This window comes from Tachyglossus aculeatus, chromosome 2, assembly GCF_015852505.1.
Source record: "Tachyglossus aculeatus isolate mTacAcu1 chromosome 2, mTacAcu1.pri, whole genome shotgun sequence".
NCBI classification, from domain to species: Eukaryota; Metazoa; Chordata; class Mammalia; order Monotremata; family Tachyglossidae; genus Tachyglossus; species Tachyglossus aculeatus.
This window is the reverse complement of record NC_052067.1, coordinates 99,830,987-99,854,642: the sequence shown is the minus strand read 5'-3', so window position 1 is coordinate 99,854,642 and position 23,656 is coordinate 99,830,987. Positions and strand designations below refer to the sequence as shown.

The 23,656-nt window shown below is 49.1% G+C and overlaps 2 protein-coding genes across 2 annotated transcripts; one reads left to right on the top strand and one right to left on the bottom strand.

Moving 5' to 3' along the window:
* Positions 1 to 403: 403 nt before the first annotated feature.
* Positions 404 to 23,486, bottom strand: TRAPPC3L (trafficking protein particle complex 3 like). The gene is made up of 5 exons (XM_038768478.1): positions 23,445 to 23,486; positions 22,396 to 22,493; positions 19,165 to 19,264; positions 4,093 to 4,278; positions 404 to 531 (listed from the first exon to the last, which is right to left on the bottom strand). Exons 1-5 carry the CDS (start codon positions 23,484 to 23,486, stop codon positions 412 to 414), a joined length of 546 nt encoding a protein of 181 aa, XP_038624406.1. The 3' UTR covers positions 404 to 411.
* CALHM5 (calcium homeostasis modulator family member 5) lies at positions 6,712 to 13,194 on the top strand. Its single transcript, XM_038768467.1, has 2 exons — positions 6,712 to 7,269; positions 11,141 to 13,194. Exons 1-2 carry the CDS (start codon positions 6,712 to 6,714, stop codon positions 11,528 to 11,530), a joined length of 948 nt encoding a protein of 315 aa, XP_038624395.1. The 3' UTR covers positions 11,531 to 13,194.
* Positions 23,487 to 23,656: the final 170 nt, after the last annotated feature.

Below are 23,656 nucleotides of genomic sequence, written 5' to 3'. Positions count from 1 at the left end.
TGGCTGGCAGGGTGGGCGGACCAGATAGGTGGAGACCATTTAGAGAAGGCCTCCTGGAAAATGCATCGATGCTTTTTGGCAAAGCTAGTTTTGGTTTCTGCTCCCAAGTCCTTGAAGATGGAATGAGGCAAATCTTCATGGACAGGACCGGTGGCATCTGAACATTCCTGCTAAGGGCATCCTGGGGGCCTGAACCTGCAGACTGGCCCAGCAGGTCAGAGATGCTGCGATTTTACAAGCGAAAAGGCAAGGTGGCCGGAAGGCGTTTCCTGGGTCCAGCCGCATGCTCTTCCGGCTGATTGAGTCCGTCCCAAGCCTGCATCTTGATTTCCAGACTCAAAGGGGCCGCTGCACCCTCTGCTCGGCTCCTCCATCTAAAGCACCCTCCGCGAGCACACCGCCTGCCCTCGCTCACTTGTTCCGCCTCCGCCTCTTCTCCTCCAGCTTCTTCAGGAAGGTTATGCCGATCTCGGTCACATTGTCGCCCTTCAGCCTGTCCTGCAGGAATGTGACGCTGGCTGCTAGGTGGACCTGGAAAACACCATGTCTGGCTCAGTGCCCTGAAAAATGCCACCCGTTCTCTCTGGGGCCCATGGCCTGGCTGATGTCTTGGCCACAATGGGAACGGTGGCCAGAGCAGAAGACCGAGACTCCCATCCTTCCTGCAGGAGCAGCAGGACTTAATTTATTCCCAGGCCTGTCAGGACACAAGGCCTCAGAACCTCTGGGCTTGGCTGCCCAAGGCTTCAGTACTTCTGGGGTTGGCTGTCAATTATAAAAGCCTAGGTAAGATCTCTCTCTTAGATTTATCCATGTCTTAGATTTTGTCAGCATCCGACAATGGTTCCACACTTGTAGCTTCCTCTCAGACAACATCTTTACATGACTGAACAACCCGGGATCATTGTTCTTGAAGCAACATGGCCTTGTGGGAGTCAGAAGGACCTCCATTTTAATCCTAGCCCTGCCACATGTCTGCTGTGTGAAGTCACTTCACTGCTCTGTGCCTCAGTTTCCTAAGATGTAAAATGGGGATTAAGACTGTGAGCCCTATATGAGACATGGCCTGTGGCCGACCTGATTAGCTTGTATTTACCCCAGTGCTTAATACTGTGCCCGGAACATACTAAGCGCTTAACAAATACCATTTGAAAAAAAATGACGATGCCCCTGCCTGCTCACCCTGTCGTTTGACATCATCCCCTGAATCCCACTCCCTCTCATTTCAAAGTAAGCAGAGATTCCCTCTTCCAACCCCAGAGAGGCCAGCCCCAGTCTGGACCTGCCCATACAGCACTAAGCTGCAGATCTGTGCTTGGGGTTGGAGGACAGACCCAAGTCCCCCAACCTCCCCTTCCAGGTGGCGTTTTTTACCCCCACAAATCTCTGAAGCCTTCAGAGTGCAGAGGGTCCTCATCGGGAAATGACCAGGGACTCTCACCTCCAAACACTCGTGATATCGCGTAGCTAACCTAGCCGGGACTTCTACCGACAAATGGATCCTTCAATTATCTCTCTGATGTGGATTTGCCATAAATAATTCTGCCATCGGTCAAACGGCAGAGTCATTTGAATCACCACATTGAGACCTTTAGAGGCACTGCAGCATTAAAAACGTTGTATAAATAAATGATGAATATAAAATTAAACATTGAAATTAGAGGCATGAATATTTTATACTCAAGCCTTCTTTCTTCTTTCTAAAACATTTTCCTTTCCCAGCCCCTCAAAGACACCATTGGCCTAACTTTCGTGCATTCATCAGGATTTGCTGAGGTAAAAGCGTGTGAAATACCCATACGCTGGACCCCAAGTTATCTGCTCTGTTCAAATGTAAGAGGCTAAGTATTATTTCCAAACAATAATGATGATGATGATAATAATGCTCCAAATTTGTAGCTGTCTTTCAAATTTTTCCCTAAGCACTTTCCCATCACTGATTCTCATTTTGTCCACATAAAATCCCTATGAGCCAGGGAGAGGTAGGGGTAATTATTCCTTTTTATAGAAGAGGAAACTGAGGCACAGAGAAGTTCAATGACTTGCCAGAGGTCACACAGCAGGGCAGGGGCAGAACTAGAACTAGAACTTTCTGGCCATGGGCTTTCCAATGGATCAGTGACTGTTTTTTTTTCATTTTAGGCTTTTGTTGGGGTGTTTGCCACATCCAGCATGGGTCCATCTTAGATTGACCCAATGCAGTGAGTAGATCAAAGCCACAGGCAGTTCTGAGCCCTGGTTCCATTCTGAAAAGAGATCCTTCTGGCCCTTCCAGCATATCCAGTGAAGGGCTCCACAGCCATGTCAATCCAGGGTCTTCACCATCATTCCCCACCCAGCCCTGGATCACCTGCATCCCCTTTCCTCCCCCTCTTCTTTGCTTCTCTCAGGTGTTGGCAGCCCTACAAAGTCCCACCAGTGCAGCCACGAGAGGAGAAGAGATTTAAGGCCACAATGCCCACTGTTTGCACATATCCCCTCCCCAGGATGACTGATGAGCATAAAGGCCTGGTTTTATTTTGAGTAGGGGCTGAGGTTGTGAGAGGAGTGGGCCTTTTGGGGCACCATGAAGCCAAATTTGACTTTATGGGCAGAGATCCTTCTGTTGGACAAAGATTCCCCAAAAATTGTTGTTGAGGTGGCTATCACCTTTTTCAAGCTTACGAAGGTTCAGTTCAGCAGGTTCAGCTGCTAAAGAGGAGGGGGCAGGCAGGACAGGGAGGCAGGGTGGGACTCTCTCAGTGGCCATGTTGGGTGTGGGCAAACGGGGGTTTTAGAGCAACCATTTTTGCATTTCCCTGGGGCGTCACTTGTCTCTATCAGCCTTCATAAGACCCCTTGCCCCGGGTTCTGGACCCAATCCCCACCCCCACAGGCCTGGGGACTGAGCTGGGGCTCCAGTCTAGGCCCAAAAGGGTCCAAAGATGCCCATGTGACTCATCTTAGACATCCTCCCTGCCACATCCAAACTGCCCCTCTCCCACACCTCCCAAAGTTGTGGAAGAGCCTAGGACTGGAAGTCAGGAATGCTAGGACAGAGAGTATCTGCTGCCAATAATTCATTCTTTCAGTCTTATTTATTGAGTATTTAGTGTGTACAAAGCATGGTACTAAGTACTTGGGAGAATACAACACAGCAACAGACACATTTCCTGCATACAGCGAGCAATAAGCAACATATAGTGGCTGCCGAGTGCTCTCGTATGGAGCTTCCCACATTCAAAACCAGAGGGGATTATGTCACTGATGCAGTAGTCTCAATGGGTGGGGTTTTCCACCCATCAGATCAGGGCAAATAGTCAACAGGCAGATTTGCCTACCAATCAGATCCTGCCTGAAGGGCTCCATTCGGAGAAGGGGGCTGGAAAGGCAAATCATAAACCAATGTTTTAATTGGAAGAATGAGACCTGGAAGCCATTCATTTGTCCTAGGAGTCGTAGATGAGCAAGAAGCTGACTCTAGGTGTGGTAAGGAGGGAGCAATTGGTGGTGGGGCCTGTGGTCAGCAGGCGGACTGCACAGACCTAATAAGGCAGCAACACTCCATGTATGGATTCGACAACTATGCTCAGAAGCTTCTGAGTGTGCTTGTAGACCTGGGTTGAGCCAGGCTTGGAGAAAGCTGTGGAGGCTAACTCTAACCTTAACTGTAATTCTTTTTTTTTAAAAAAAAAAAACAGGGCCTACTGTACCTCCGAAAGAAGGTGAACTTAAAGTTGGAAGACCTCCTTTCCTCTTCTCCCACTTCCTTCTGCGTCATCCTGACTTATTCCCTTTATTCATTACCCCCTCCCAGTTCCGCAGAGCTCATATAAATATATGCAATTTATTTACTTATATTACTACCTGTCTCACTGTCTAGACTGTAAGCTCTAGACTGTGGGCAGGAAATGTGTCCATTCATTTTTGTATTGCATTCTTCCAAGCACTTAGTACAATGCTCTACACATCAGGAAGCACTCAGTAAATATGATCGACTGACTGACTGACTGCCCTGTGTCTCTATCAAAAGGGCTTTCACCAGGGATTCTGCCCACCGGGCAATGGCCTGGGCAGACTAACACTGACTCCCGGGCACCTCGGGAACATTACCATTTCCAGTGCCCCTCGTATGGCTCCACACAGCAGGCTGCAGTAGCAAAGTCCAGACCGCCCCGCCGGAAGCTCCTCCACGATATCTGACAGAGGGTTCTTGTCCAAGATGAGGGAAAACTCATTCGCTGTTGGACTGCTACAGGTGACGCTGGGCGTGATCCCCAGGTACATCTTGAAAGCCACCTACAGGGAGCGAAAGCACATTTCCCGAGAATTCAACTTGACCTAAGTGACTGGGGGATTCTCGTAAGTCCACACTTCCAATACGATGAACCTCATTAGTCTTATTAAGCGGAAACTAGCTCCCCCAGGCAGGGCCCAGGGAATAGTCCTCGCCACCCTGATAGTACCCACTGGAGCACAGAGATTTCCCCTGCCTCAGAGCTGCTCAGCACTGGGGCAGCACTTTGAAGGGAGTGAAATGACTCAAGAGTGTACGTAAAGTTCATAGACAAAACATGCGATCGGAGTCACTCCTGGGAAGAAGGTGTACCCTAGGGGTGGAGCACTGGACCAGAAACATATTCCATGACAGCATTGAAGGGGATTTCTAGGAAAGAGAAATAATTCAAAGGTACCAACCCCATACCACTGAATTTCTAGCTTTACCGTTCTAAGTCAAATTTGGGAGTTGCTCTGGTGCCACAGTAAGAATCCCATTTCCAGTGGCTCTTTGGTGCCTTGAACTCCCACAGTTCCAGATGTGGGGGTCAAAGGGCAACCCTGTAATCCAAGCCCAGACTGTCTAGAGACCAGATCATGAATCATGACTGGTTTCACCCTGGCCAGGTGACTACCTCTGCTCTTACAACTCCAGCAATCTTCCCCATCCAGAATGAGCCTGGGGCTTCAGGAGACAGCCCTTTCCAGACTCCCCAGGCCTCAGGCTGCTCCCCGAAGTGATGGGGCAAGGTTCCAACTTCTTTTGTTTTTATGACATTCATTATGCACTAGCTATGTGTCACATAAATACAAATTGTCAATTCTATGGTGTTTCCAGTGAAATGTATGGATCTGAAATTTGGACAGTGAAAAAACAAGATAGAAAGAGCATCGATCCTTTTGAAATGTGGAGAAGGCTTTTGCAAATACCATGGACTTCCCAAACAACAAACAAATGGGTTTTGGAGCAAATTAAGCCAACGTGGTCTTTGGAAGGCCAAATGACTAGACTTCAATTAGCATCATCAGGAGGACTAATTTTCGGAAGAAGACACTAATGTAAGGAAAAGTCCAGGGAAAACATGGAAGAGGCAGACCAGTGGATAGTTGGATAGAAATCATAACAATGATAATGGAAAAACTGTTAACAAGGTTAAGGATTATGGCAGAAAATAGAACATTTGGGGAAAATGTATCAATAGTGTTGCTATGAATCGGGAACGACATGACAGCACTTGATAGTAATGTGTCGAATGCTGTCATAAGTGCTGGGGTAGATACAAGTGAATTTGGCTGGACACAGTCCCTGTCCCAAATGGTGCTCAGAAACTAAGAAGGAGGGAGAACTTCTTTGACTTGAGGATGACTAGACTGGCCTCAGGAGCCAGAGAAATAGACCATAATAATAATAATAACAATAATAATAATAATAACAATAATTGTGTTATTTGTTAAGTGCACACTGTGTGCCAGGCACTGTACTAAGTGCTGGGATGGGTAAGAGCAAATCGAGTTGGACACAGTCCTTGTCCCACATCAGGCCCACAGTTTCAATCCCCATTTTACAGATGAGGTAACTTAGGCCCAAATAAGTAAAATGACTCACCCAAGGTCACACAGCAGACAAGTGGCAGAGCCAGGATTAGAACCCACAACCTTCTGATTCCCAGGCCTGTGCTCTAACCACTTGACATGCTGCTTCTACCCTCCCCAACCACCCACCCAGCCCCTGCCCAATGAAGAATTAATCTCCCTCACCCCCAGCTCTGTTCAGGCTCAGCTAGGATCCCCAAGGGGGTCAGCAAACTGCATCCTTCTCCCAGTCTCAATAAAATGCCAAGAGTGAAAAAAAGAAGAGGAGAGGAGAGGAGAAAGAAGCCTATCCAGCTCCCAGCCCAGAAGCCTTCCTGGAAAAGGGGCTTCTCCACCCTACCGTGCTCTCCAGCCACACCGCAGGGATGGAAGGACGGAAAAACTCAGAGGGCCCCAAGAGGTCAGGCTGCAGTCTGACCAGGAGGCGGCAACAGCGGAGCATATCTGGGAGAAAATACTCATTTCTGAAGAATGATATTGTTTCCCATCCAGCCCAAGACAAGAGGCAGCCCCTCCCTTAACCCTGGCTTTCATGACCCGATCAAATGCCCAGGCTGTTGATTTGGCCGGATGGGGAACATCTCTGCCCTGACCTCCCTTCCCACTGCAGGAATAGACAGACAGCTTTGTCGTACTTAGTTTAAGGGGGAGAAGGAGCAGGAGGCAGTCTAGGAGACAGGCCAGGAGACAGGCAAGGAGACAGCAATAGCAAATCATATCTGGGAGGAAATGACATCATTTCCCTCTGGGCAGGGACTCAGAATCGCTGCTGGGGCTGGGGGGGCCCGGCACTGGAGCCCAGTACCCGGTGCTGTTGGCCACCGAGGCTTCATTTCCCCATTCTGTCTGGGGGCTCCAGCCATGGAGAAGTTTCAGAGCGTCCTGAGAGTCCTGATGGACCGCAAAGTCGCCATCGGCTACAGCTTCCTGGCTCTGCTGACCATGGGGGGTGAGCGCCTGTTTTCTCTAGTGGCATTCCAGTGCCCCTGCAACAGGAACAACTTCCCATATGGGATGGTGTTCCTGCTGGCCCCTGCCTGGGTCCTGCTGGTCATCAGCTACTTCCTGAACAACAGGGCATGGAGGCTCTTCACCGGCTGCTGCAAGAGCTCCTTGAAGGCCACATCAGTGGGGTCACCAGCGTTTCGAAGGACGTGCCTCCGTGGCTTCTGCGTCTTTAGTCGGGTTACCCTGGAAGCGCTCGTGGCCCCGCTGATGTGGCTATCGGTGGCCCTGCTCCATGGAACATTCTACGAATGCGCCATGAGTGGTACGTCAGAGAAGGGCCTCCTGTGGGCGGTGTGTGAGGGCAAAAACCCCCAGTGCCAGGGGGAGTTACACAAGGTGGTCTGTGGGCAGGCGGCCCTGACTGCCCAGGACACACAGGAGCTGAAGCGATCCCTGCAGGCACAGTCACAGGTAAGACAGCAACGGGGCTCGGTGTGTCTCTGGGGAAAGAGACCTGGGTTTAAAAAAAAAAAATTTAATGGTATTTGTTAAGCGCTTATTAGGTGACTGTCACTATCCTAAGCACTGGGATAGATACAAGATAGGTTGGACACAGTCCATGTCCCTCAGGGGCTCACAGTCTTAATCTCCATTTTACAGATGAAGTAAGTGAGGCCCACAGAAGTGAAGTGACTTGCCCAAGGTCACACTGCAGACAAGGGGCAGAGCTGGGATTAGAACCCATGTTCTCCCACTGCCAGGCCTCTGCTCTTTCCACTAGGCCATGCTGCTTCTCAAGTTCAAATCCTGGCTCTGGCCTCACCCTGCTGTGGACTCCAGGAAAGTCGCTTAACCTCCCTGACCCTCGGTTTCTCCATCTGTAAAGTAGGGGTAGTATCCCCACTGTCTCTCCCTTCTAGACTGTGAGCCCGTTTATTGGGTAGGGACCGTCTCTGTATGTTGCCGACTTGTACTTCCCAAGCCCTTAGTACAGTGCTCTGCACACAGTAAGTGCTCAATAAATATGATTGAATGAATGAATGAATAAAAGAATGTTGCAAAAATAAAACGAAACCATTTATGGGAAAGCACTTTGGGAACCTAAAAGTGCATTGCTTTATAAATTTAAGGTTTTAGAATTATCCCTGCATTCTTTTTTTTTCCCCTGTCTGTGAGATTTTTTTCAGTCTCCACATAGAGGAATAGTAAGTTTTCAAATTAGGAAAAGCTCAAAATATCATGGGTCATCGGAGGTCCAGGGTAATTTCTGCTGGATCATGTGGGTTTTTCCCTTTAGGAAGGAACAGAAAGCTTATTCGCTTCCCACATGTCATTGCCAAACTACTAGTCAGGAACTGAAAAAAAACTCCAGAGACTTAGAGTCCCAGAGCACTTCACTTTAGAAAATGCCTACTCTGGTTAAAGTTCAGCAGTGGCAATGCAGAAGAGAAAACAAAAACCTTACAAAGAAAAAAAAAATCTGTGTGTTGCAGTTTTCCTGAATGTTACTTTTCTCCGAACTGGAAAACGCTGAAGCTCCAGCCAGGACCCTGAGGCACTGGGAGATGACTCTTAACTCTGACTTTCTAAGGGCTGAATTTCCCAAAGCCCACAAGAATTTGCCCTTTGTGGCAGGAAAAACAGAAATTGTGTTTGTTCTGGAGAGGGAGGATGAGAGGGGAGGGAGAAGTGAGGAGATGGGAGAGAGGAGGCAAGGAGCCGAGTGCATATATGACTGCCCAGAAATGTCACGGAACTGCTGTGAGGTTAAGGAAAGTCAGGATTTGGCCTGACTGAAAAAAAAATAATGGCTTTCTTCGTGAACCCTGGACTCTTTCCGATGTTGGGGGATGGGGGATAAGGTTGGGGGGGCACACCGTCACATCCATCAGATGCAAGTAGGGAACAGATTGGCTTCATCCCACCCCTGTGTCAGGACAAAGATTTTGGTAATGGAACCCAGATCTTCTGACTCCTAGGTCTTTCCACTTGGAGGGTCTAGAATTGAAGTACTTATCTTCCCACCTAAATCTACTCCAACAATGAAGAGTTTTTGCTTAATGTGGAGAGATGTGTGCTAGCGACACTTCTAGATGATAATCCATGCCGCAGTGTGTGGTGTAAACTGGAAGAGGGAAAGGCTGGAAGCAGGGAGACCCATGAGGAAATTGATGCAATAGTCTAATTGTAATATAACCAGAGCTTGTAGCAAGATGGTAGCTGTTTGGCTGGAAGGGTGAGCCAGGAGACGTGGTGAAAGAAGGGGCAGGATTTTGCAGGGAGAGTTGAACAGGGAGAGAGGCAGTGTTGCCTAGTGGAAAAAGCTCAGGCCTGGGAATCAGAGGACCTGGGTTCTAATCCCATCTCTGCCACTTCTCTGCGGGTGACCTTGGGCAAGTCACTTCACTTCTCTGGGCTCACTCACTTCATCTGTAAAATGGGGATTAAGATTGTGAGCCCTATGTGGGGCAGGGACAAGTCCAACCCCATTATCTCACCAATACCAGTGCTTAGTAAAAGGCCTGGCACATAGTAAGCCCTTAACAAATCCCACAAAAAAAGCGATAACAAAACGTTGAACATGGTAAACATGGCTAAAGGCTTCTGACAGGAAAAATAGAGGTGTTATTGACTAAGATATGATGGTTATGGGGAGTATAGATTTAAGAGAGAAGATGAATAGTTCCATTTTAGACATGTTATGTTTAAAGTGGTGATGGGACCTCTAATTGGAGATGTCCTGGAGGCAAGTGGAGATGAAGATCTAGACTATGAGCCCGTTGTTGGGTAGGGACCGTCTCTATATGTTGCCAACTTGTACTTCCCAAGTACTTAGTACAGTGCTCTGCACACAGTAAGCGCTCAATAAATATGATTGAACGAATGAAGGACTGCAGGTTCAATGAGATGTCTCAAAGAGGATGTGGGATTGAGTTCTGCAAGAGAGTGGTTGTAGAGCAAGAGAGATGAGGGGTTCTGATTCATGCATTCATCCAATCATATTTAATGAGTGCTTACTATGTGCAAAGCACTGAACTAAGAGCTTGGGAGGGTACAATGCTACAACAACAGACACATTCCCTGCCCACAAGAAGCTCACAGTGTAGAGACGAGCTCACAGTCTGATCCTATCTGGATGGCCCAGTTTCTTCTCAGTTCCGTTTAGTCATTCCCTTGGAGGTTCCTGCATCCTCACCCACCGACACTGCCCAAAAATTGATGGCCCTGCCACAACGGACATCACTTCCACCAATGAGAAGTCATCAACATGTCTGGTTGGTAACTCACAACCATCTATTTTGTGGTATTTGTAGTGTTCATTATGTGCCTGGCACTGTACTGAGTGCTGGGGTATATAATAATAATAATAATAATAATAATGGCATTTATTAAGCACTTACTATGTGCAAAGCACTGCTCTAAGTGCTGGGGAAGTTACAGGGTGATCAGGTTGTCCCACGGGGGGCTCACATTCTTAATCCCCATTTTACAGATGAGTGAACTGAGGCCCAGAGAAGTGAAGTGACTTGCCCAAAGTCACTCAGCTGACAACTGGCGGAGCCGGGATTTGAACCCATGACCTCTGACTCCAAAGCCTGGGCTCTTTCCACTGAGCCACGCTGCTTCTCTATATATCAGTTAATCAGGTTGTACACAGTCCATGTCCCACACTGTACTCAAGCCTTAATCCCCGATTCATAGATGAGGTAACTGAGGCCCAGAGAAGTCAAGCAACTTGCCCAAGATCACTCAGCAGACAAGTGGCGGAGCCGAGACTAGAACTCAGGTTCTTTTGGCTCCCAGGCCCACGCTCTTTCCACTAGGCCACACAGCACCCCCTCATCCCCCCAACAACCACACATTTGTTCTGCTACTGAACATTCACCCTCCGCCTCCCTCCTCATGCCTTGCCCAAGTTGCAGCTGGACTTAAAGTCACTTTCCTGAAGAAATTCAAGTTCTAGCCAGCCCTCGGCTATCCAGGTTTGAAGGTCCAATCCCTTGTTTCCCCTCTCTTCATTCTCCTTCTGACCATTTCACCACTTTTTGGCCCACCCCCCAGCTTGACTTGAGGACCAGGGGCAGGTAAGACTACTGGGTTATTGCCGGGGGATGAGGCTTTTGCAGTTCATGAGATTCCTTTTATGTCCAATTCCCATGTGCTCCAGGGCCTCAGACACAGACAGGGATCTCCATCTCCCCTAAACCCTCCCTGATTCTGTAAACTCGTTGTGGACTGGGAACATGTCTACCGACTCTGTTGTACTGCACCTCTTGAGCGCTTGATAAATTCCACTGATGATCGGTGGTGATGATGATAATCTTGTGACTTTCCCTCCTAGATCCTAGGCTGGATCCTGATTTCTGCAATATCCTTGGTCACTCTGCTGGTAGCCTGCTGCAGCAGCTGCTGGTCTAAAGTCAGCCACCTGCAGATGAAGTTCTGGAAGATATATGCCCAGCAGGAGCGGGAGCAGGTCGAGAAAGCCTTCCAGGAACGCGCGGGCCAGCTGAGCGTCCGCAACCTGCAGTGCTTCTTGGAGAACAAGCAGCCTGAGCCCTTCGCCCTGCCCTCTATCAAGGCCTGGGAAGATGCATCAGACCTCTATTTGCTCCAAGCTGGCCAGCAGCACTACAGTACACTCCACCGCGTGGTCGAGGGCGGCACAAAGAGCAGCCCTGCCGGCTCCGAGATGGCGTTGGACTTTGTGGACGGCCACCATGATGTGTAGGGTCTGGCACCCTGGGGTTCCTCAGGGTTTCCAACCAACACCCATCATTATGGATGTTGGATGGGAGGGCCCAAAGGGGTACCTCTCCCTCCCAATTTCTCTGTGAAACTAGAAACTGGCATCCGGGAGGGCAACCAACCCACAGATCCTTCCTAGCAGTCCCGGTGTCTGGATGGAGGCAACGTCCTGAGTTGGAAGGGCCGTTGAGTTGACCCGGGAATGACTCTGCTACAGGTCTGATGTTCTAAGTCGTTCTGTTGGCAGGGCCGACAGTGCTGGAGGATTTGGGATGACCTGCGGATGAGCTGCCCACACTGGGTCACCCGGGGGAAAGTTAGGAATGCAGAGGGGAGAGTTGGAGTGGCAGGTGGCCCATCCCTAACCATGAGGGTGGGTGCCCAGGAGGTCAACCGGCCGTCGGTTTCTCCAAGGCCATGTTGGAGACAGAATCCTGGCCCGGATGGAACGTGGGGCTGATCACGGGTGGGGTCGCTCGGAAGCTGAACTAGAGGTGCACTGTTCAGGGGTTGAAGCTTTGCCCTGACTTCAGCCCACTGAGATAGTCCCAGTGGGAAGGGACAAAGGGTAAGGTTTGGGGGGAAGGGGGACAGAGGGAAGAAGATTGCCTTCCTGGACCAGCGCCAAGCCTTGACCTGCCTGCTGTAATGGGCTGTTCCCAGGAGTCAGAGCCAGCCGATGTTGGCCTCGGAACACAAGCTAATTCAATAAAGGAGGCTCCTCGCGTAGGCAGACAAGCATGGTTTCCAGGCTCGGGGGATTAGTCAGATCACCAGCCTGTGCAGCTGGAGGGTAATTCTACCCCCAGAACTGAAGAGCAGGGCTGCCTGCCTGAGCTGAGTGCAGCAGGAGAAATGGGCTGGCATGTGGGGAGACTGTCAGTGGGGCTTGGAGGCAGAGATCCTGGCCTCAGGCCAAGTGGAGGTTGTGGTTTGGGGGTTGTCTCTGCCCAAGGAAAATCACCAGAACATAAATATGCAGATCCTAAAGCCCAGAAACGTTGACCTGGGCGTCCAGGTTTCTGGGGGTTGGGTGGCCCAGAGAGGGGCAAGATTGCTGAGTGTCAGTCAGCACTGGGCCTTCACCTCCTGGGATCACCAGCCTAGGAGGAAGCTTACTGGGGCTACACATGGAGGGTAATGCCGGCACATGATCCCTGCATCCCACCCCTATTCCTGGTGTCCCACCCTTGCCCCTAACATTGTAAGAGTGGTAGCTAGAGAGCAGATAGGAGCCACCCTCTGCCCTCTAACTTATCTCTTACTTCCTCTGCACCCCTTTACCTGTCTGGGAAGGTGGCATTGTCCAAAGGTGTAGACACTCCCTCCTTCATCCTCCCTCAGCTCTAGAAAATCAGCCCTCCAAGGCTGGGAGAGGCCGTGAAAGTCATATGGTCCAGCCCTCTGCATCTAGGCAGATGAACACCTAACCCATTCTGGGCAGATGCGTGCCTATAATCTGACCTAGTTCTATGAAGGGCTGAGTCTGGCCTTTTGAATTCCTGTTAGTGGCCTGGAGCTTGGGGCTGGGGAATTTGATTATCAAACAGGGCATGAGGAACCCACTGGAGTTGGAGGGTGGTGAGTTCAAAACAAAAAAGCAATGGGGGCAGCATGGCCTAGTGGGAAGGGCATCAGCCTGGAAATCAGGAGACCGGCATTCTAATCCCAGCTCTGCCACTTGCCTATTGAGTGACCTTGGGCAAGTCGGCTAACTAGAGACTTCAGTTTCCTCATTGGTAAAATGGAGATTAAATATCTGTTCACCCTCCAACTTAGACTATGAGCCCTATGTGGGACTGGGACTGTATCCAATATGCTAATATGGTATCTACCCCAGTGCTTTAGTACAGTGCAAATGGTAAATGCTTTAAGAATTCCACAATTATTATGATTCAGAAACCCTTTTAACCTAGAGAGGGAGGGGAATGGATTCCCATAGGAAGCTATGCAGTTGGAGGTACCAGCAGGTTCCTGAAGAGTTGTTATAGAGCCATAGACAGAATCCATGTCGGATCACTAGAGGAAAAATGAAGGAGATTGGTCGGTCCAACCCTAACTGTGAGGGAGGGCGACCAAGAGACACCCAGAACACAGTTCTTCTGAGTGGTCTGCTGCCATCATTGAACAGACTGTGAAGCTGACCCAGGGAAGCGGTACTCACAGGCTGATATCTGATTCCGTAAAATCAGGGATTAAACATCCTTTTCCTCCCTAGGTCCCCCAGAGAGGGAAGGGTCAGTTCCTCTTAGAGGATCTCCATTGTCCCCCTGCTTGAGGAGGAGGGTAAGGGGAGGAAAGGGAGAAGAGAGAGGGAGAAATGTAGCCTGACAGGGGCTGGGACAGACTGGGGCAGAGAAGTACTATGCAACATTAAACCTGTAGCAGAGAGGAGATTTTCTATTTATTGACCCATCTCCTAGCAGGAGTGGACTGCAGGAAGAAGTCATTCAGTCAGTCAATCATATTTATTAAGCGCCTAACTGTGTGCAGAGCACTGTACTAAGCACTTGGAAGAGTATAATATAACAATGTAATAGACACCTTCCCTGCCCACAACAAGCTTAAAGTCTAGAGGGGGAGGCAGACATTAATATCAATGTATTACAGTTATAATAATAATAATAATAATGGCATTTGTTAATAATAATAATGATGGCATTTGTTAAGTGCTTACTATGTGCAAAGCACTGTTCTAAGCACTGGGGCAGATACAAGGTGATCAGGTTGTCCTATGTGGGGCTCATAGTCTTCGTCCCCATTTTACAGATGAGGTAACTGAGGCCCAGGGAAGTTAAGTGACTTGCCCAAAGTTACATAGCTGGCAAGCATTGGAACTGGGATTAGAACCCATGACCTCTGGCTCCCAAACCCATACTCTTTCCACTGAGCCACGCTGCTGTACATAAGTGCTGTGGGGCTGGGAGGGGGGATGAATGAAGGAAGCAAGTCTGGGTGATGCAGCCAGGAGAGGGAGAAAAGAAAAGGAGGGCTTACTCAGGAGAGGCTTCTTGGAGAAGATGTGCCTTCAATAAGGCGTTGAAGGAGGGGAGAGTGTTTGTCTGTTGGGTATGAAGAGGGAGGGCGTTCCAGGCCAGAGGCAGGGTGAGGACGAGAGGTCGACAGCGAGATAGACAAGACCAAGGTACAGGGAGCAGGTTAGCATTAGAGGAACAAAGTGTGTGGGCTGAGTTGAAGGGCAGGAAGAAGCAATGTGGCCTAGTGGAAAGAACATGGGCCTGAGGGTCAGAGGACCTGGGTTCTAATACTGGCTCCACCACCTGTCTCCCATGTAACCTTGGGAAAGTCTCTTAACTTCTCTGTGTCTCAGTTACCTCATCTGCAAAGTGGGGATTAAGACTGTGAGACTTCTGTGGGACAGGGACTATATCCAACCCAATTATCTTTTATCTACCCCAGTATTTAAAACGTTGCCTGGAACATAGTAAGCGCTTAATACCATAAACAGGGGCAAGAGGACTGGGGTCACTCCAGTTGCTCTCAGCTGATTCCTGGTTTTGTCTTTGGTGTGAAGAGCCCTCAGGTGATTCACTACTTAACAACAGAAAAATGCATTCTGGGAGGCCAGGTAACCTGGGGCGAGATTAACCATCAGCTGGGAAATATAAAATGGAGAATCCCATTTTCTCAGTGTCCCTAATGCTTCATTCTGCTATTACTGTCCTCTTCATCATCAGTATTGATTATGTGCTTCTGTGCAAAGTCTCCTTCTCAGCCCTGGGGGATGTAACAGCGAAGAAGCTAATGGAGAGGTAAGCAAACAGATGATAAACATAAAATCTGCTAAACCTGGACTTGCAGAGATACAAACAAATTCCCTGGAGATGAGCGATATGTGCATATTTCCATCATTTGACTTGAGATTGCAAGCCTGGCTGAGGGGGAGACCCTGCCTCCTGGAGGAGGTGGCTTTTTAGGAGGGTCCTGACTGTGCCTCTCACCTCTTTCATATTCATTGCCCTTTCTGGAACTCCCTGCCCATCAGCTTTTCCAAACTAAATCCCTCCCCTTCTTCAAAGCACTCTTTAAAACCCATCCCCTCCAAGAAGCCTTCCCTGGTGAACCCCCTATCTATTTATCAGTCACCTCAACACCCATGTACTTAACCATTAATTTATTTGCCAGTTCATTCATTCACTTAGACTTGTTATTTACATTTATCCCCAGGCTCTTTCAGCTAATAAATACCACTGATTGCACAATTGTGTCTTCTTGCCTGTACTCTAAGCACTTTCTACAGCACCAGTCCACAGTAAGCACCTAGTTCAGTCCCCTGCAGAGAGTGACACCCAATAAAGGCCCAGTAGGGGACCAGTATGGTACTCTATATGGAACAGGAGCCCAGTATAGCTCAGTAGTGCTCTTCACACAGTAGGCATTTAATACACACTGATGATACTGATGAAGAAAATCAATAGTATTGAGTGCTTATTACTGTGTGCAGAAGCACACTGCAATCAGCACTTGGCAGTAGACATGTTCTTTGCTCGTAAGGAGCTTACAGCCTAGAGGGAGAGACAGACATTAATATAAATAAATGGATTACGGTTATGTACACAAGTGCAGTGGGGTGGAGCATGGTGGGAGTATCAAGTGCTTAAAGGTTCAGATCCAAGTGCATAAGTGACACAGAAGGAAGAGGGAGTTGGGGAAAAGAGAGCTTAATTGGGGAAGGCCCCTTGGAGGAGATGTGATTTTAATAAGGCTTTGAAGGAGGGGAGAGTGGTGGTCTATCTTATATGAAGGGGAGGGAGTTCCAGGTCAGAGGGAGGATGTGGGAAAGGGGTTGGCAGTGAGATAGACAAGATCAAGGTACAGTGAGTAAAGTTGGCATCAGAGGAGTGAAGTGCACTGAGTGGGTTGTAGTAGGAGAGTAGCAAGGAAAGGTAGGAGAGGGTGAGCTGATTGAGTGCTTTAAAGTTGTTGGTAAGGGTTTCTGTTTGATATGGAAGTGAGTGGGCAACCACTGGAGGTTCTTGAGGGTTGGGGAGACATGGAGTGAATTTTCTTCTTTAGAAATATGGTCTGGGCAGCAGAGTGAAGTAAGGACTGGAGTGAGGAGAGACTGGAGGCAGGGCGGTCAGCAAGGAGGTTGTTGCAGTAGACAAGGCAGAATATGATAAGTGCTTAGACACTGATCCGCCCTGAGTCCAGGAGTGCAGACTGATACAGGTTTGTATCTGCTGAAGAGAAAACAGCTTCAGGACAGACCCCAATATTGCGGCGGTTAGTCCCAGGCCTGGTTTGGTGAGAAGGGCTAGGGCAGGATAGAGGGCAGGCAGCAATGGCCAAACATGTCCACCTTGGTCCCTATAATCAGTCAGGGGCCAGTGTTGGTCTGAAACTGGCAGTCCTTCTAGAAGCCATAGCCTTGGAAATTGGACCCTTTGGCTCAGTTATCTGGGTTCCTTACCAGGCTAGAATCTCCTAGGCCAGACCATTCCGGCCCCTGTTTATGAGCTTCTCCTTAAAATATGAAGCTTTCAAATTTCCCTCTCGGGCTTCTCTTTAGGCAGTTTTGCCTGTCTTGCATCCCATACACATTTGCTTTCAATTACCCCATTGATTTCTCCCTGTCACGCTGCAGAAAGCCATTGCTTTCATTATTTAATTAAGGTAAAATTCCAATTCACATCATTAGATTTAAAAGCATAAGGACAGGGCAAACCAGTACACTAGATCGAATCCCAACCTTCCAACCCGAAAGCCAGAGGTCCGGGTATTATAAGGCCTCCATGCTGGCATTTTCCTAGATCTTTTCATTTAATCTTGCTGAGAAAGCATCAGTACTGCAATATTTACTGAGAAAGATGAGGTATTCAATCTATGTCATTCAGAGGCTCCAGAGTCAGCCACCATAGGAGAACTGACTTGGGAGAAAGCCAGCTCGCTGTCTCGCTGATATGCAGAGAGTTCATACAAGGCCAAGTGGATTGTAAATGAAGTCAGGAGGCCTGGTGGCTCAGCAGGAGCATCTTTAAATGTACACCCACTGCACACACATGCACACACACATACACACACGTACACACACATGCATCCACTCCCACAAAAACACGTACCACTCTCTTTAAGATCATCAGTCTGAGACAGGATCTCAGCGTACGCTGCTAAAAGACTCTTTGAAAATTATTATTTACTATAAGAACACCAAACCATGAGTAATGCTATTACTGAAACAGCCTCATGGCCCACCGGACCCAGGATTCTGTCTCTGACAGGAAGCTCAGGAGACTTGGAGGAACTGTGGGCTGGTCACCCAACTTTCCCTCCAAGAACCCAGAATAAACCACTCATCAAATCCCTCTATTATCCCCAACATTTCACTCTACCTGTGTCTCCGTCTCTTTCTCTATGTCCCTCACTCCTTCACTTGATCATTCTCTCTCTCTCTCTCTCTCCCTCTCTCTCTTTGTCTCCCCCCCCCCCCCCCCAACAACACCATGTCTCCCTCTGTCTCATTTTCTCTTTCATCAGACCCCAGGCCACTTCTCCCTGGGTGAGCCCCACAGTTCTTCCAGTCCAGGATGTTGTCTCTGACAAGAGAACCAAGATACTGGAAAAAGCCATATGCTGGTTGCACACCTTCCACCCACCCCATGATGTCATCTCACTCTGGAGATTTCTGCTAACAGTCTCTTGAGGGGAATTTCCCTGGAATCCAGCCCTCGCCAACCAGGTACACCTCTAGCCACAATCAAGGAGTCTTGCGTTGCTGAATTGAGGTGAGAAGGAGGCTGTAAATCTGATTTACCCAGTTGACTCTCTCTGCTCCCAAGTTATGGCCCTAAGATGGCTGGGGAAGTGCTATGAAGAGACCAAAATGAGACCATAATGACCACTGTTTGCTGGGTCTAGACCTGTGACTGTCTTTGTCTTTGAGAAGCAGAGTGGCTTAGTGGGAAGAGCATGGGCTTGGGAGTCAGAGGTAGTGGGTTCTAATACCAGCTCTGACACTTATCAGCTGTGTGACTTTGGGCAAGTCACTTAACTTCTCTGTGCCTCAGTTACATCATCTATAAAATGGGGATTAAGACTGTGAGCCCCTCATGGGACAAACTGATTACCTTGTATCTACCCCGGTGCTTTGAAGAGTGTTTGGCACATAGTAAGCGCTTAACAATCATTACTATCATTATTATTATTTGCCATTAACCTGTGCCTCCTCTCCCACAGCAAATGAGGCACACAGTCCAAGAACTCTCCCCACGCAATATCCTGACACCCTGATTTGGAACTTGAAGCCAGTAACTCCTTCCCCCCTCTCCATCTGGGGTCATGGTCTCTCTCTAGCAAAATCAACTTAAATTCTGAAACAGAATAGCAAAACTCCACTGTAACTAGAGGAGAGGTGACTGGGCGGGGAGAGAGAAGAGAATTATGGGAGCAGGTAGAGAGGAAAGGAGATTCAGGGAGAGGACAGAGTTTTCGAAGTACCTGGGCTGACACTTTTTTGATAGAGATTATTTCCTGAGACATTTCCCCCAAGTGAAACCCGTCTCTGTCAGTCACAGCATCTGAACCTGTGGCAGCCTGGGACAGCCTAAAGCCCCCTGGGATGGGGCTTCTAGCCATCCCTGGCGTAAACATCTTTACCTGAGCGATCAGGTCTGCCACTTCCGAATAACTGCGGCACCTTCGCACGCAGGAACGAGCCAAGAAGTCATCCACCAGCCGCACTCCAATGCTGTATCCCCTGTGAAAAAGCCAAACGGGGTGGTTGGGTCCTTAGGGGTTTGCCAAGAATCCGTGGACTAGTGATCCATGCTGGGCTATTGGACGGAAAGGAGAAAGATGTGGAGAAAGGGAAGAGTTGGACTCTCATGGCCTATCCTTAACCATGAGGATAGAATAACCAACACACAGTTCTTCCAAGTGCTGTAGTGTCCCTTTTGGGGACAAAGTCCAGGGTGGGGTGGACACAGTGAGGCTTCACTAGGGGGTGATGAGTCCCTGTTCAGTGCCTTGATTAGAGAAACTTTGCTCTGGGCCAGGGTTAGAGATAAGAACCACTTGGGAATGGCTGCAGCGACCAGAGCCGAGAGGGTCAGCGCCTGGCTGGGCCGACAGGGGTTGGACCAGAGGAGGCAGGGATGGAGAGGGAGGGATGCAGGGCAGAATCAAACGATGGTATTTAATGGGCACTTACTGTGTGCCAAGCACTGCACTAAGCACTTGGGAGAGCACACTAGAGTTAGTAGACACAAACCATGCCTCTGAGGAGCTTACTTTCTAACAAGGAATAGGCGAGAGGCTTAAGTGAAAGAAAACCAGTGCCCTTCCCACTGCTGACTCACTAGGCATGTGAAGCACTACCTACCCTGCTTCTAAAACTCCCCGGAATATGCTGCCAACTGCAGGGAACACGTCTACCAACTCTGTTGTATTGTACTCTCCCAAGCACTTAGTACAGTGCTCTGCATACAATAAGTGCTCAACAAATACAACCAATTGATTGATTGGGGGAGTTAGCCCCTCCTTTCCCCAGGGTCTATTTCCTGGTCGGAATCTGAGCACACTCCCCCGAGGCTCACAATGGGCAAGATGTTTCAAGTCCGGCACCGAACGTCCTCCTGCCAGCCCTCTGACCTCTGGCCCAAACAGAGGGGTTTCTTCCAGAGACAAGCTGGAGGGCAACAGGTAGCAGGAAAGAGACGTCTGAGCCAAGCTCAGAAACGTTTCTGGCCCATGTCTGGGGACCCAGGGCTCTCAGTCCCGGCACTGAGCACAGCAGAAGATGCTGGGATGGGCAGGATGAGATGTGGGGGACACTGACCAGTTACTCAGTTCTCCCAGGGCCTGGACCACGGTCCAGCCCGACCAGCAAGCCGTGAAATAAATATTCATCGACAGACCATCCTTCCCCACAGGGCTGAATATTTCAACAGCATCCAATGCGGGCTTTTCTTCCAACAGCCGCCAACCTGAGGGAGAGCACAAGGGAGCTTGCTCCAAGCACTCTACTCTCCCCCTTCTGCAGCAGTCATCCTAACACTCCCAATCGCATCCAGAGTACTGTCAATATGGCTTCTCTCACCGGGGTCTTTCCCATCTGTGGTCTGATCATCCCCCTCTCTTCATTTACACTGTGGATCCCTGAGGAACCAGAGACTGGGCCTGTCTAAATAGCTTTGTGCCATGACCCAGCACTCAGTCCAGCATCCCAGGCCTTAAAAGCACATAGCAAAGGACAGCAGCAGTAATACAATTGAGACGACAGTGGCCCTGACAGCAAATTCAACATGTTCATTTGGCCAGATTGATCTCACGACCAAGTCTTGCTCTGTCTGGCTTCTAGTTGATGGCCCATTTCAGAAGGTTCATTCATTCATTCAATCGTATTTATTGAGTGCTTACTGTGTGCAGAGCACTGTACTAAGCACTTAGGAAGTACAAGTTGGCAACATATAGAGACAGTCCCTACCTAACAGCAGGCTCACAGTCTAGAAGGGGGAGACAGACAACAAAACAAAACATATTAACAAAATAAAATAAATAGAATGAATATGTACAAGTAAAATAGAGTAATAAATATGTACAAACATATATACATATATACAGATGCTGTGGGGAGGGGAAGGAGGTAAGGCGGGGGGATGGGGAGGGGGGAAGGGGGAGAGGAAGGAGGGGGCTCAGTCTGGGAAGGCCTCCTGGAGGAGGTGAGCTCTCAGTAGGGCTTTGAAGGGAGTAAGAGAGCTAGCTTGGCAGATGTGCAGAGGAAGGGCATTCCAGGCCTGGGGGAGGACGTGGGCCGGGGATCGATGGCGGGACAGGTGAGAATGAAGCACAGTAAGGAGGTTAGTGGCAGAGGAGCAGAGGCTGCGGGCTGGACTGTAGAAGGAAAGAAGGGAAGTGAGGTACCAGGGGATGAGGTGATGGAGAGCCTTGAAGCCGAGAGTGAGGAGTTTTTGCCTGATGCGTAGGTTGATTGGTAGCCCCTGGAGATTTTTGAGGAGGGGAGTAACATGCCCAGAGAGTTTCTGCACAAAGATGATCCAGGCAGCAGCGTGAAGTATAGATTGAAGTGGGGAGAGACAGGAGGATGGGAGATCAGAGAGGAGGCTGATGCAGTAATTGAGTCAGGATAGGATGAGAGATTGAACCAGCAGGGTAGTATAGTGGCTAGAGTATGGGCCTAGGAGTCAGAAGGTCATGGGTTCTAATCCTGGTTCAGCCCCCGTCTGCTGTGAGATGTTAGGCGAGTCACATCGCTTCTCTGGGCCTCAGTTCCCTAATCTGTAAAACGGGGATTAAGAGTGTGAGTCCTATGTGGGACAGGGACTGTGTCCAAACTGACTACCTTGTATCTTACCCAGTGCTTAGAATGGTGCTTGCCACATAGTAAGTGCTTAACAAGCACCGTAATAATAATTATTATTTTATTTGTTTTGTGGTTTTGTTTGTTTTTGTAAGAAAGTTGTGACGTTTCTAATCCTGAAAGCCCTCGGCTGTGGCCCATTTCAAAACCAAAGCAGCTTGGGCTATTGTAACTCTGAGTTTGGGGTCAGAGAACTGTACTCATGAAAGCCTAGAGGGAGGAGCCCCCAATCCATCCACCCACCCACCCACCATCTGGCCAGAACAGATGGTCCCTGCATTCCCGGGGTGGCAGGGTTGGGCTTGACTGCTACACCCACCCAACGGAGGGAGAGCTGACCATGGTTGGGAGGTTCCTAGCCTCTGAGAGCCCCATGGTCCCAGCTGTGCCAGCAAGGGGTCCGTGGACTGCTTAGTACAGTGCTTTGGACATAGTAAGTGTTCAATAATTGAATAGATGAATGAATGAATGAATGAGGGCAGCAGGGACCCATGACATCTGTCACTTACATCCTGTCCAGATACTGATTGACATCTTCATCCTTCTCAAAGTCCTTGCAAAGCTGAGCCACCAGGGCTCCGTAGGTGAGGACGAAGAGATCTCTGCTCTGCAAGCCAAAGAGACAGCCCTGGATTAGCTCTGGGAGCCCAACGCAACCGCAGGAACAACATGCCGAGAACACAACCACATCTGACCCAGCCCCATCCAGCTTGTCTCATTCATTCATTCAATCGTATTTACTGAGCACTTACTGTGTGCAGAGCACTGTACTAAATGCTTGGAAAGTATAATTCAGCAGCAGAGACAATCACCACCAGTCCCCTGGGGGGAATCGTGTGCTGGTTGCCATCCTGGAAATCCACCCTCATGGCTAGGGACAGGACAGCCAACACTCCCAACTCTCCCCCTCCATCCCTGACTTTCTGTCCAGTGAATCAGCATGGACATCTTGTTTATTGATCCCTGCAGACCCCCTGGGATCCTCCTGGGTGCTGAGGTGGCTGGTCCAGGCGGTTTATTGAAAGAACCACCACCCTCGCTTGGAGGACCTGCTTAATCATCTCATGCTCGGACCCACGGCCACGAGCCACCTTCATCATTCTCTCCCGGATCCTCCTAAAGGGCCCATAGTCCAGAGCTTAAAACAGTGCTTGGCACGCAGTAAGTGCTTAACAAATACCATCATCATCATAGTAAGCAGAAAAGGCACACATCCCCAACTGACAAAAATTTTATTTCCCTCCCTACAGGAAAAGCAGTTATCCTCTAATGCCATCTGTTGCTGTCAGGCGCGGAACGTTACTGCAAAATAACCATTCATTAATCATTCCCTGCCCCATTCATTCATTCATTCATTCAATCGTATTTATTGAGTGCTTACTGTGTGCAGGGCACTGTACTAAGTGCTTGGGAAGTACAAGTCAGCAACATAGCCATGCATATATGCTCGTGCATGGTGCGCGCACACACACACACACACACACACACACACACACACACACACAAAACACAAAATCGTGGGTAGAAAAAACATGGACACGGGTGTCCGAAACCTTACTATTTTATGGTTTTCTTGTCTTCTGTTGGTTGAACGAGACATGGCCTGTGAGCGGCGTGGCTATGAGCATCAATTTCTTTTTCCTCTCACCCCACAAACCCTGCCGTACTCAAACCTGTCCTTCTCTTTGAAGTCTGCTCCTACGCTTTCTTCTGGAGCAGCACGGAATCAGAATCTTGAGGGGGCGAGAGAACGCTCCTTGCATTAGCCCT